The 14163-nt window shown below is 34.4% G+C and overlaps 1 protein-coding gene across 1 annotated transcript; it reads right to left on the bottom strand.

The window, feature by feature from the left end:
• Positions 1 to 5115: 5115 nt before the first annotated feature.
• Positions 5116 to 11768, bottom strand: LOC104244089 (very-long-chain aldehyde decarbonylase CER1-like). The gene is made up of 10 exons (XM_009799399.2): positions 11662 to 11768; positions 10671 to 10894; positions 9971 to 10203; positions 9622 to 9841; positions 8730 to 9105; positions 8529 to 8636; positions 8005 to 8205; positions 6219 to 6311; positions 5867 to 6040; positions 5116 to 5419 (listed from the first exon to the last, which is right to left on the bottom strand). Exons 1-10 carry the CDS (start codon positions 11719 to 11721, stop codon positions 5255 to 5257), a joined length of 1854 nt encoding a protein of 617 aa, XP_009797701.1. The 5' UTR covers positions 11722 to 11768; the 3' UTR covers positions 5116 to 5254.
• Positions 11769 to 14163: the final 2395 nt, after the last annotated feature.

Here is a 14163-nt window from a genome sequence, read left to right on the forward strand (position 1 = left end):
CAAAACATGCAATCAACTTGGATATATACCTAATCCCATATTCTAACTCCATGTGGATTCTATCCCGACCTTTGTTGGGTTATTATTGCATCAACCGCCTTGTTACTTAATTGTGGTGTAGGTTTGGCCTAGATCAGACATTATTGGGCTATTCTTGTTGTTTTGAGCTGTTTGTCTTAATTGTAGTCATATTCTCAGTCATAATTATTTATCTGCATGTTATATCTTAGTCGTTGTACATTATTTGTGTATCATACCCCATGTTATTGTTGCCTTCTATATGTGATACTGTCTGGGCCGATTTCTATGAGATGTGAGCCATTGAGACTTAAGTAGATGATAAATGGCATGGGTCATAGAGTTGTATTGTGATTTGTATTAGATTGGGTTACATGCCGTAACAGCTTGATATTTGGATTGGGTTACATGTTGCAACGATTATATTGATTATTGGCGTATACTGATCAATGATTGGGCAAGGATCTGCCCCTTCACAGTCTGGTATTCATAGTGAGTGCAAGCATAGTGTTATATATATGCTTTAGAGAGGTGATTTTTTGCCAGGCACCCATATAGTGATGAGTGTGGTTATGTGTTTGATGGTGAGGGACACTTGTGCCAGGCACCGTGAATGTGCTGAGTGTGAGTATACTTGATGGTTTCACTGTGATGTTATTAATTTAACATGTATATTTGTCATGTAGGCATAGAGATATATTTTCCCCATGCTAGATGGTAAATGAAATGTCTTATCTATTGTTGAAAGTTTGGAAATTCACAGTTTCCTTGATAAACTCATATTTTAGTAATTTAAGTGGAAGATTGGGCTTGACTGTTATACTTGGAAAGCATGTCTAACTTTTCGTATCTGTGAACGATCTGAACATGATATCCTTTGAGTTATTCACTTTTGTTATCATCATTGTATCATTTGTTGTTATTGATTATTGGTATTGGGCACTGACTTTCTTCCGAGCTTGTCACTGCTTTCAGCCTGAGGTTATGTTTGTTACTGAGTACACAAGGTCAATTGTACTCATACTATACTCTGCACTTTATGTGCAGATCTAGGTTCTTCTGGACGCAGTAATTGCTATAGTTCGCTCTGGTTCCATCTTGAGGAGACTATATGATAGCTGTTATGTCATTCGTAGACCTTGAAGTTCTCTTTTGTTTATTTTGTTATCAATGTTCTATCATTCATACAGTTTTGCATTGAGGATTTACTCTATATTTTAAGATTCTATAGTGCTCATGTACTCGTTGAAGCCAGATCATTGGGATGATTGTAGTTGCTATTGTTGCTATCTTCAGATATTTTATGATATTACCGTTGTTAAGATTAGCAAGTTCAGTTATTTGATTTATTGTTATTGTGAAAGTGTTGGCTTGCCTAGCAACCGATGTTAGGTGTCGTCACGGTTCTGGTGGGAGTTGGGTCGTGACATGTCTTTTGGGCTGACTAATGCCCCAAAAAATTTCATGCACTTGATAAACAACGTGTTTTAGCCTTATCTAGATTCCTTCACTATTGTGTTCATTAATGATATATGGGTGTATTCTCAAAGCCGAGAGGAGCATGAGCACAACATCAGGATCGTGCTCCAGACTTTGAGGAAAAATAAGTTATATGCTAAGTTCTGGAAGTTTGAGTTCTAGTTAGATCCAGTGGCATTCTTGGGTCACGTTGCGTCAAGTTAGGGGATTAAGGTGGATCTGAAGAAGATTAAGGTAGTTAAGAGTTGGCCCAAACCTTTTGCCGCTACGGAGATCCAAAGTTTTCTAGGTTTGGCTGGGTATTATTGTTGCTTCGTGAATGATTTCTAGTCTATTACAGCCCCTTTGAATAAGTCGACGCAGAAGGGTGCCTCATTCAGGTACTTTGATGAGTGTGAGTAGAGCTTTCGGAAGCTTAAGACTGCCTTGACTACAGCTTCAGTTCTGGTTTTTGAGTGGAACCAATAAAAGAAAGAATGTGCACTTGTATTGTAAGAAATACACTGCCAGTGAAAATTACAAAAGAGAAATAAAAAGGAAAATCTACAAGAAAGAAAAAAATAGCAAAATAAAAATTGAAATCTTGTCCTTGCTAGTGAGTTTGAGTTAAAGTAGTACTTAAAGAAAGAGGGAACATTTAAGGTGATATTGTTTGTGAAATTGAAGTTGGGATTGAAGAATATGCGCTTAAAGTTAATTTTGTGATATGTTAAAGTTCTTAGGAGGGTTAGTCACTTTCCTATATATATCCTACCCGTCCATTAGCCCACATTACAATCATTAAAAATGTCCTAATTGATTTTAGATCGAGCGAGCCAATATTAGAAGAGATTTACATAATGGGCAAGCCTATGGTACCTTTTGCATGCATGTGACGTCTTTGTGAGAGTGAGCGATTTGTTTGATATATGTGAGTCCTTAAACTATATTTCATCATGAGATTCAAATGTGTGGATTCTACTTGTTCTCATTGATTTTGTTGTGAGGGTACATGGTTTCCCGAGGGATGGTTAACGTTATTATACTTATCCAAAACGTTGGGTGTTAAAGCCATGAGTGCATTGTGATATTGAGTTTGTTTTTGAGGCTACGATTGTTATAAGCATGTTGTCTTTTCTTTGAATATTTTTACAGTTTGGCACAAGTAAAAGGGAAGTGTGTTTAAAATGCCTATGCTAAAGTCTAATTGTTGCTATCGACCATAGTCATTGGTGTAGTGTGCTTCGAATGTGTTAAGTATAAAGTGCTCAAGGATAGTGTAAAGTACTGGTTGACTTGAGGACGAGCAACATTTAAATGTGGGTCGGGTTGTGATGTTTGACTATTATTCTATATTTTAGTACATTACTCGTTGTGTTTTAATAATTAATTATATGAAGTTTGAGCTTAATTGAGTTGTTTTTATATGTTGGATCATTAAAATGCATAAAGAAATAAAATTTGCATGAAAAGATGTTGAAGATGCAAAAAAAAAGAGCACGAAAAGGAGAAAATCATAGCAAGGTAAAGGCACCTCACTCCATTCCTGGCCTCGCTTGGCTTATGGCGTGCTACAGACCTGGCCTCGCCTGGCTTATTGTGTGTTATAGACTAGGCCCCACATGGCATAAGGTCTAGTCCCCAAGTTTGCGAATAAATTATTTTCTACTCAATTTCGGACATGGAGACTTTGACCCTAGCCTATAAATACTAGCTAAACATGTATAAGAAGGGAGTTGGATGTTTGAGAGGGGAATTCGACCAAGGAAGAGCAGGAGTCATCGTGAGGCCAGATTTCATCTTTCTTCCACTAAACTTAGTAATTTTTCTGTTTCTTTGGATGATATTTTGTTTGGCTACCATGTCTATGTGGAGCTAAACTTCATGTTCTAGGGTTGTGGTTCTTTCATGAATATTGTTATTTGTATATTGATTTTGGTTTCCTAGTTTAACATATTGGTTTATTTATTCAATCCTGCACTTAATTATTTGATTGCTTGATGAGCAATTGAATACTGTCTACAAATCTAGAGTTGAGCTCGAAAGTGGAAATTCTAGATTGCATATAAGATTGAGTAAAGCAAGTTTTTTAACCTGAGCATCGGGGAATGAATTCGAGTTTAGGAAAGACATATGCTAATTTTGTTGCTTGGTTATTATACGAAAATTATAAATGCATTCTTGTTGATTCTAACTCTATAGACATATAGGTGTTAGGTTTGTTTGAATAGGCGAGTAAGAGATCAATAGATTCTTATGAGCAATATTAACCATATCAACCAATAAACCGGATAAATTAATTAGTCAATTCAAGAAAAGAATACAATAGAATTGTTAGATAACCCATAACCCTGGATCGTTTTCATCGCATTGATGGCATAAAAATCTGCTCTTCCTTTGTTTAGAATTTACAGTATATTTTTCTTTTCGGTTTTGTAGTTTAGATTCAAATACTTTTGGGTGGGTTTAATCCTTTTTAGATAATTAGGATAGTCTAATTTAGCTAATAGTTAATAACAAATCCTCATAGGGTTCGCAGGGTCCACATCCGACTTCTTGTCATTTTATTACTTGACGCCCGCATATACTTGCGCGTGCGTTTGGCCGCAACACAAAGAGGTCGCCGAATAGAGAAATTATTTAAGTCGAAATGTGCTTAACAACAAAATAAGTTAGATCGAAGCTCTGACTTGAACTTGTGGTACAAAATCCAGCTGACTTGAACAATATTGAGGTGGGTTCGACTTGTAATGAGTTGTCGGAGCCAAAAAACCTGAGTAGTTAATTGAAATAAAAAAGAAATAGACAGTAATTTTATTGCCATTAGAGCCTTCTTGAATCTTGCGGTGGAAGCCATGTCTTCAAAGTGGTCTCAACGGGCCGGGATTCCTTCGTTGTTGTATATATCAGTACTTTATTACTGAAAAGTGTTACAGGTCTTTGGTTTCATATGACTCTATCAGATCATCACCTCTTCAAAAAATTTATAGAAGGTTTTCACTACCTGTTCATCGAGGTTTGACATAGACGTGACCTTTGGAGAAAAAACCTAGACGGTCATATTGCATAAGAAACCTGATCTTCTCGACAAGAATGACTGCACAAAATTTTACAAAGATCAGAAAGTTGAATTGGAGAAGAGAAAGACCAGGTCTGGGGGAGTCGGGCGATGAATAATAGGAGAGAAGAAGGCGATCTGGATTTTTTTTTTTTGCAAAAGATATATTCTATACTTCCCATGTGTCGTGTACCGATTTGTTATATTTGCCACAACATCGCATGTAAGAGTCACACATTTTATTTTGCTGAGCGATTGTTAGTTTTGTGTCTAATAGACACATTTCATTTGAGTTTAGGTGTTCAACTGGTAAATCCCTTAGTTTTAAAATAAAATAAAAGGGCAAGTTTAAAGGGCCGCCTGTGTATTCAGCATTTAACCTTTGAGTTGAGAACATTACCCGCATTAATGGTAAACGATAAACTACAATTTTTTTGCCCCAAGAGTTCAAATATCGGCTGTCTAATTATTAGACGGGAGTTAACCTAACACCAATAAAATGAGGGGAAAACAAAGAAGTTATCGTCCACATGGAACTTAATTACAACTTGATAATGCAGTTGTAATAAAAAAGGAGGGCCTCAAAGTAACTTTCATTTGTATTGTTTAGTTGACTAAAATCCATATACAGTACAAGAAATAGATAAGGCATAAGCTCGCTCGCAGTTTTAGATTATTTAATTTAATTATAATTAAAGATGATAAATTTCTCGTTTTATCTCATTCAGCAAAAGCCAATGGTTTGAATCCATGCTTGAGGCTGGCTTCCCAAATCTTGTCAATGTCAATCATCTTGTCTCCACACTCATGTACATCCCATCCTTCTAAGGCATGCACAATTCCAGCCACTCTTGGCGCACTCATTGCTCTTCTTGGTAGCCAATTCTGCCAGTTCCCATACATCAAAATGTCATATATATTTAAATAATAGAGAAAGCAAGCCTGTAAAGCTTTTGAGGGTGATATAGAAGAGAGATTTAAGTTATATACATTGACATTATGAATTTTACTTAATAAATATCAATTCATTTTAATATATTATCGTAAGTAACCTCGCTTATTTCAAAATTTTATAGTATTAGTACATTTAAATATGTTATAATAAGTAACATGCCTTATATTTTAGAGACATCAACTTTATATATTGAGTAAAACAATGCTTACATCATTAGATTAACTACAGGTAATCTGTCTATAATAATTGTAACTAATTACGTGAAAGCTAAGTTGGTTATCTGCTACAACAAGTAAAAGTACATCGATTAATTTTTTAAACTTAAATTCATATATAAAATGTAAATAGAAAGAACACAAAAATTAATCTTCACAAACCTCACAAGCATGCAAATTTTGTAGAGAAGAGGGAGCTAGCATTGCAGGAGGGTGGTGATAGAAACAGTCGTGGCGAGCTTTTTTAGGAGGCAGCTGCGAGAATGGGAAGAAAAGTGTCCCTTTTGCTGCCTTCATTTGTTCTTCCACTGTTAATCCATCTCCAACTACCCATATCTATTAACAACAAGTTAACAACCCTTAATGTGTAAATCGGAAAATATTAAAGTAAAATATTCGTGCTAGTCGTTTTACTCCCACGCCAAAATTAATTAGTTTTCATACTTATAAAGAAGAAGGAGAAGAAAAGGAAACAAGAATTTTGAAAAGAGATATATGCAGAGGGAAATTTTACCTTCTGATCAAATGTCTTTGACAGCACGAAATTAACCTGACAGCTAGTAGCAAGTTTAAGTTTCTCGTAGTCACTTTTGTACATAGCAGCCACCTAATATTAAGAATAATAAGATCGATTAAAAAAAGAAAAAAGCCGAAGAACATTACAATTTAAAAACTCAACTAAAATGTCAGCCTATCATCTCTCCACTATTTAAATATGGTGCGTGTATGACGGATTATAGTTGGTGATTCATCAGTATTATATAGATAAACTTTGGCCGCACTAATGTAATCAGGATTTCAGTTCCTAACCAAGCAAGAATTAGGTTATCCAATTCATGAATGAGGTAATATCAAATAAATTCGTCAAGCAAGAATTGATTAACATTTTATAGATCATAGAACACATAAAGTTTTCACCACATGGCATGACCAGTTGAACGAGAGCCTAAGTGAGTTGGCACAGCCAGTTTGAAGAATGACTATACATGAGAAAATTAGGTAATCATTAATATGAAAATTCTTCTACCAAGAATAATTTAGCCAATTCATGACCGTTTAAGTGAGACGGACCAGCCAATTAAAAACTAATTATTACAAATGAAAACTATATATCCATTTGAGGAGAATTACAAAGGATAGGCAAACCAGATTTAACAATGTTGGCCTTCGTCAAAATTTGATTGATGATTGCATGTTCCTATTTATTAAATGAAGCAGGCAACCAACCATTGAAGTATATGTTTAGAGAAGCAAATGGAGGGGCAAACCAGTTAACTAAAAATGGATGTAATTAGATGTTTTTAGGAGCCTAATACATTATCTTGCTCCACCTATTTTTGTTGTCTCTATTTTGGTATTGGGAAAATCAAGTTAATATATTGAATTAATTATATGATGATATGTCATGACACGTGGATCAGTAAAAGGATGACAGTTGGCGAAGAATAGATGAAGAGGCACGAGCTTTAACAGACACGGGCAAAGATCCAAGAAAACCAGAAGGAATGGGTGCTCGAACCTCTTGATAATTTGAAGAAGCATTGGAAGAATGAACATATATAGCAAAAGAGTATAGATACGTATTATCGGTAGTTAATGAGCATTAATTACAGGAAACGTTATAGAATCTGTACTGAACAGTTACGATTGTCAATTATAATGTTATATTAAATGTCATTAATTGTCCATAATAACTCCATTATGGAAGGAAAGAAACGCATTACTTAGAAATAGCTATAAAAGGCGAGGAATGAACAATTGCAAAGACACGAAATACTATTGGAATACACTGATTTACTTTGCTTTTTATCCGGCTATTGTTTACATCAATTATTTCTTATTTCTGTTTGAATATCAGTAACCCGAGTTTTCTAATAACAAGCTTTGATCGAAATTCCTCTTTTTTGGTTAAATAATTTTTAGAATGGACAAGCTAGAAACTATGTGTAGAATTGTCCCAATTTGTAATAACTCTTAATATATGTTTCTTAATAAATATCTCTATTACCAATAAAAAAAAAGATATTTTCTTTTTGAGTTTTCTTTTATACATTGATAGAATAAAAAATCACTTAAATTAAACCATAACTTCAGCTATCATTCGTAAGAAGTTGGATTTATTAGCTTAAAGTAAGGCAATTTACCTACTAACAATAATGAATAATTTAAAATACATTAATAGTCTATAAATTCTTTATATATGCTAACAATGTATATAAGGTAAACTTATTTTTCCTTGATATAATATTAAGATTTTAATGAAGGAAGCAAAGAGCAAATAGTGAAAAGGGTAAGCATACTTGGATGCCCCTTTGACATAGAGAAGAAGCAATAGAAATGGCAACTTTAGTGAGGTTTCCTCTGAGAAGCACTTTTGTTGTTCCTGTAGGGATGCTGTTTAGCACAACAGCAACTGCCAAGCTACTTCCATCCACCACCTTGATCTTGATTTTGGGGTGCCTCTCTATGTAAATTTCTCCATTTCTGTTAAGTTCCTCGCCCTGTAAATTAAGATCATGCTTATTAAGCAAAAAAAAAATAAAAAAAAATAGGATAATAAATTCAATCAGAGTTTAACTTCTATGCACTAAATGAGTTTTTGCACTATCATGTCACTTAAAAAATAATAACAAGTAACCATTTAAAGGAGAAGCACTCTTGGAAAATAAGGTAGGGTACCTGCTATAATAATAAATTAAAGTACTCAAATAATATAAGAACTCTTTACCTTGTCTGCGTATATAAGTTAAATTCATTCAAGAAATCAACTCGTCAAGCAAATATACCTCTTAAAAGAGAAAAAACTAGGTGAACTTTGACCTGCCTGGTTTAGAAGGCCAAGACTTAAGACCTTGGTCCCTTTTTCTTCTGCTTGTAATATAGCATCCTCTATCAAGCTGTTAATAGCTTGTGATTGCCAATTCAACAAGTACTGCCATTAAAAAAATTAGCACTATCTTAGAAGAAATAAAAATAAAACAAACTACAATCTGAAATTGAAAATTATTCCAATGTGTATTATAACCTGTAAATTGTATCTTGGTATGGACCAAGATTGAAATTTAAACTTTTCCAAGTTATTTCTCTCCAAAATGAAAGTGCGTCCATAGATACAGTTGGTGATCATAGTCCACAAAGTGACTGGCCACATGAACCAAATGTACCATTTTTTGTTTTGAGGCATTGAGGCCAATGAGGAAAATCCTAGCCTGAGATGGTAAATGGATTCTGGGGTTGTCAAATGTGTCAAATGCACCACATCTGTTGAATCTTCTTGCCTTTTTAGTGATTTTTCATATAGTGAATCAGTAGACTTGTCCAGGGTCCCATAGATGTAGTCATAGAATGGCATAAAGAGCGAATAATTTGTTCGGAATTGAGTATGGTGCAGGGAGTGAAACCTGATGAATCGATGTTAATGTAATTGTCAATCATAAGATGGACTAGCTAATGTACTAGCTAGCAAACTATGTTGCTCTGATCCTCACTAATGTTGGATCTTTTAAAAATGTATTATAATGGATGATGCAATAATATGTTTGAGGATCGACAAAGCGACATAGTTAGCAAAAAAGTCCAATCAAAACGAGTTTTCATAGAGACCTTAGTTTTGCCATGCCGCAAGCTCACAAGAATGTTCATGTGGCACTAGACTTGACCATACACTCAAAGGCGAATTCGAAATTTATACTCAAAAGTTTATGTATTTTTAGAACTATAAGTTTAGAATATAATATTTGATGAAATTTTAATAAATTTTCTCACACACACCATATATATATTTCGTAATTTTTTACTGAATTCAATATATTGCATCAATAGCATATAAGCTTTGTCCGCCTCTGGTTGTGCTGGCGATATGCCAAAATTTATGGAAACTGTGGAATAATATTCGGGTTGAATGAAAAACGACTTACGAGGGCGTATACATCAAGTATTTGAGAGGGGGAAAGATGGAGAAAATCCACTTGGGAATGAACTCAAAGTTGCAGTGCCCCATGTTATTCATGAGATCAATATAAGTAATGTAGCCAAAGAGAGAAGCCAGAGAAGCAGTCCCCGTGAACACTGTTGATAATGTTGGAATACCAAATAGCAAGAAATATGATATATGCTCAGCAAATGGATGAATCACAGCTGAAAACATCAAACAAGAAAAAAGAAACAAATTAACATGAAATAAAAACCCCATTTCAAGAATTTATGCCAGATGTAGTAGGACATATAGGGCGAAAATATTTTTCAGAGAATAAGTCATTTTCTTACATGTGATGGGCTCAGTTACAATAGAAGAGTGATGATGAGAATGATAACGAGAGTAGAGATAATGATGGTGCAAAGCTCTGTGGAGCCAATAATAGAGAAATTCAACAGGTCCCGCATGAAGGAAAATTGACATGATTACGCCCTCTGATTTCCACAATGGCAAGTTTGTAGCTGCTGAAGTCATCGTATTAAACACATAAAGCAAAATCCCGTTCAATATAATCTGATCGTCCCTGCCAGAACATCACTTTTCCATGTTAGTTTATACAAATCATTCAATTAAATCCCTAAATATAACATCCATTCCGTATGAGATTAAGTAATTTTTCCTAATCCAAATACAACTTGTAATCTTAAGGGTGTGCTGTGGAAAGTATTTTTTGGAAAATGTTCTCTGTTTTGGTCGCAACAAAATATCACCAAAAGGGGAAAATAGCTTCCGTCGGAAGTCATTTTCCTTCAGAATAATTTAAACTCTTAACTCCATATCAGTGCTTTAACTAACATTTGCATATTATTACCATTCTTTAATATTTACAAGTTTCGCCAAACACTATCCAGGTTACTCATACTATTTTTAATCGCTAATAATTAAAGAAAATCGTTATAAAAGTATTTCAGTAAGAATTTTAGATATAGAAATGATTTTAGTGGACTAAAAAAAGTGTCACATATATAAAATGGAACAAAGAAAAACGACCAATTGCTTTCTCTGTCGACTTGATCAAACTCAATGCCTTTGTCAACAATGCGGTTGTTGCCTTTGGCTGTTCGATAACGAGAGAAGCTAATCCACAGCTGGTTGTGAACCATCCTTGAGAGTAGAAAAGGAACTATGAGCAAATTGGTGGAGTCTCTCTCCTCTTGCTCTTTCGTTGCTAAACAATAAAAGCTATGAGCTATCCATGGAGCCAAAATCACGTACTTCAATTAATCATTCCCCATCACAAACAAAGAAGAAATTATACATGTTAATATTCAAATAAATTAATGACAATATATATGATATTGTAATAATAAAAAGTCTATATATTGACATTGTAGATGAATTTGTACCCTATCAACTCATCTAAAACAGATAACTACAGGTAACAATTTCTAAAAAGTGAAATTAATAACTTAAAAACAAGATAAACTACCTGTCACAATATATATTAAAATACAATAAATTAATAGCATGACAGTTTTTATACTACTAATGCATATAAAATGAATCCATTGTCTAATCACCCTTTGAGCCCACAGTGGAGCCAAATCAACAGATTTGGAAAACCTTAAAGAAGTAATGGAAAATTAGCAAGATATGTTGGTGTTGTAATGCCTCGCGCTGGATACTTTTATTGATGTGCGGCACTTTGGAAAAACCGTGCAAATTTGACCGAAACTAATACTCCCTCCGTTTCAATTTATGTGAACCAAATTTTTTTTAGTCTGTGCCAAAAAGAATGACTCATTTCCTTATTTGGAAATAATTTGACTTTATGCAACGATTTATAGCCGCACAAAATATATGTGTGTCATTTTACACCACAAGTTCAAAAGTCTTCTTTCCTTTCTTAAATTTCGTAATCAATCAAATGTGTTCATATAAATTGAAACGGTGGATGTAATATTACAGTATATTTGGATCAGTTTAGCCCAATAAAGTACAATAGCAGGACAAGTGAAAGAAATTGATGAATGATTGGTACCTTAAAGCTTCCGAGGTGCTTCCAAGGCCAATCAGTGAGAAATCCAGGAGTAGTAGCCATATTTTCTCTGGCTTGCAACTCCTTGTGACTGAAATGGTTAGCTTAATGCAAAATGGGCGAATATATAGACGTGATAAAACTATTTGGTACACCAGGTCTAGGTGTCAGCTTTTCCACAAACTTTGACTAATTGAAGAAAAGGAAAGGAAATCTTTCTTCTCTCAATTTTACCAGTCTTGTGAAACTTCTTAATTCTTACCAAATTTTTTGATATATATATAATAACACCTTATGTGCATATTGAAATATACCTAAAATTGCTAATGTTTTATGATACCATGATTGAATTGTGTGATCAACACTTCTAAAAGTTTAAGCCGGCCGATATAATATATTTTTATTTAGTTAATTATATTTTCAATAGTAATTAATGCAATCAATTACACATCACATGCGGATATTGTTACATTTCAAACAATTACTCCACGTTTACATTAAAACTGTACTGCGACCATTTCTAGATTTGGTTAATGATGCACGTACTAGTTTTATGCCCAAAATTGGGAAGCTTACCAAAATGCAAGAATACAAGCGCTTATCTTATGGTTGATCAACTATAAATTTTCTCATCAAAACCAAGTGAATTTTATATATGCATCAAACTCCGAAGATATAATACCCCGGTTGCTTAAATCATAAAATAATCCCTTGTTACTAATTATAGGTTACCAACATTACCGCAGAGATATTTAAGCCTTCATTTTATGTGTTAGAGAGACAGAGAGAGATTATTAGTGAGTATTGGTATACTAACCCTGGCCAAATATTAGGGATCATTGTTTTTTCAATGAAATATACTAAAAAATTCCTAGGTTTTAGGATTTTTTTTTAAATAACTTTTCTACCAAACTATTTAAGACATACTATGTTCATCCACCTAACCAAGAATGCATGCACGAGTTTACATCAATTTCCAACAGTGATGAACATACTCAAACTATTCACAAAAATAATTAAAGGAAATAACTTAAAATTCTAATAAGTTGATTATCTCACAATCAACAGCTTTGAATAGTTTCTAGCTAATTAAGCTCACACGAAAAAAAATTAAAAACTGGCTTTCTTGAAATGATATATTTATTTTTTTGGTGAAAGAAATTTTTTTTATTGATCACCAGTGTCAAATACAACGCTAATAACCATTTATCCCTCCCTAATATAGTGTATCATCCAAATTGTAACGACCCAACTGGTCGTTTTGAGCATCTATACATCGCTCGTTAGTTTGAGGCCTCAAAATGGAGTTTCGTCAGTTCCATTAGCTCTGTTGGGTGATTTTGGACTTAGGAGCGTGTCTGGATTGTAGTTTGGAGGTCCGTAGTCGAATTAGCCTTGAAATGGCGAAAGTTGAATTTTTGAAAAGTTTGATCGGGAGTGGACTTTTTGATATCGGGGTCGGATTTTGATTCCGAAAGTTGAAGTAGGTCTGTAATGGCAAATGTGACTTGTGTGCAAAATTGGATGTGATTTGATAGGTTTCGTCATCGGTTGTAGAAGTTAAAGTTTCAAAGTCCATTGATTTTGACTTGAGGTGTGATTCATCGTTTTTATGCTTGATTTGAAGTCTTGAGTAGGTTCGTTTCATCATATAGAACTTGTCTGCAAAATTTGATGCCATTTGGAGTTGATATGATATGGTTCAGACGCTTGGTTGCGATTCTAGAAGTTCTTGAAGTTCATTTTGGTCTTCATGCATTTTGGCGTCTGATTCGTGGTTTTTGAGGTTATTCTGATTATTTGATCACGCGAGCGAGTTCGTGTTGTGTTTCTGGACCTGGGTACATGGTTGGTTTGGAGCCTCGGGGGCTCGGGTGAGTTTCGGATTGGTTCCAGATTAATTTTTCATGATTTTGAGTGTTGGTACTGGTGTCATTGCATTTGCGATGTATTTGTCGCAAATGCGACTATCGCAATTGCGAAGCAGCTCACATTTGCGAAGTTGAGCTATTGGGAAGGGACTCGGATTTTCGAAGAACTTACCACTTTTGCGAAACTTGTTGAGTTCGTATTTGCGGACTCAGTATCGCATTTGCGATAAAGGCCTAGGCTGGACTAGTTCGCTTTTGCGACCAAGTGGTCGCTTTTGCGAAGTGCCAGTGCTCACATTTGCGACCTTTAAGCTTCACTTTTGCGATGAGTTGTTCGCATTTGTGAACCCCAAGTCGCAAATGCGACATCAGCAGCCTACATATAGCTGAGAATTCCAAGACTTAGCTTCATTTTGTTATATTTTGAAGCCTAGCTTCGATGGGAGGCGATTTTGTGAAGGGATTATTATACCAAATTATTGGGTAAGTGCCTCTAATCAATTCACAACTATATTTCATGATTTTTTTATAAGTTTTAACATCAAATTCATGAAAATCTAGGGAAATATTTGGGAATTTTGTCAAAGTTTTGAAAAAATAAAAATTGGGATTTGAAAGTCGAATAGGACTCGAA

This window comes from Nicotiana sylvestris, chromosome 8 (assembly GCF_000393655.2).
Source record: "Nicotiana sylvestris chromosome 8, ASM39365v2, whole genome shotgun sequence".
Lineage (NCBI taxonomy): Eukaryota > Viridiplantae > Streptophyta > Magnoliopsida > Solanales > Solanaceae > Nicotiana > Nicotiana sylvestris.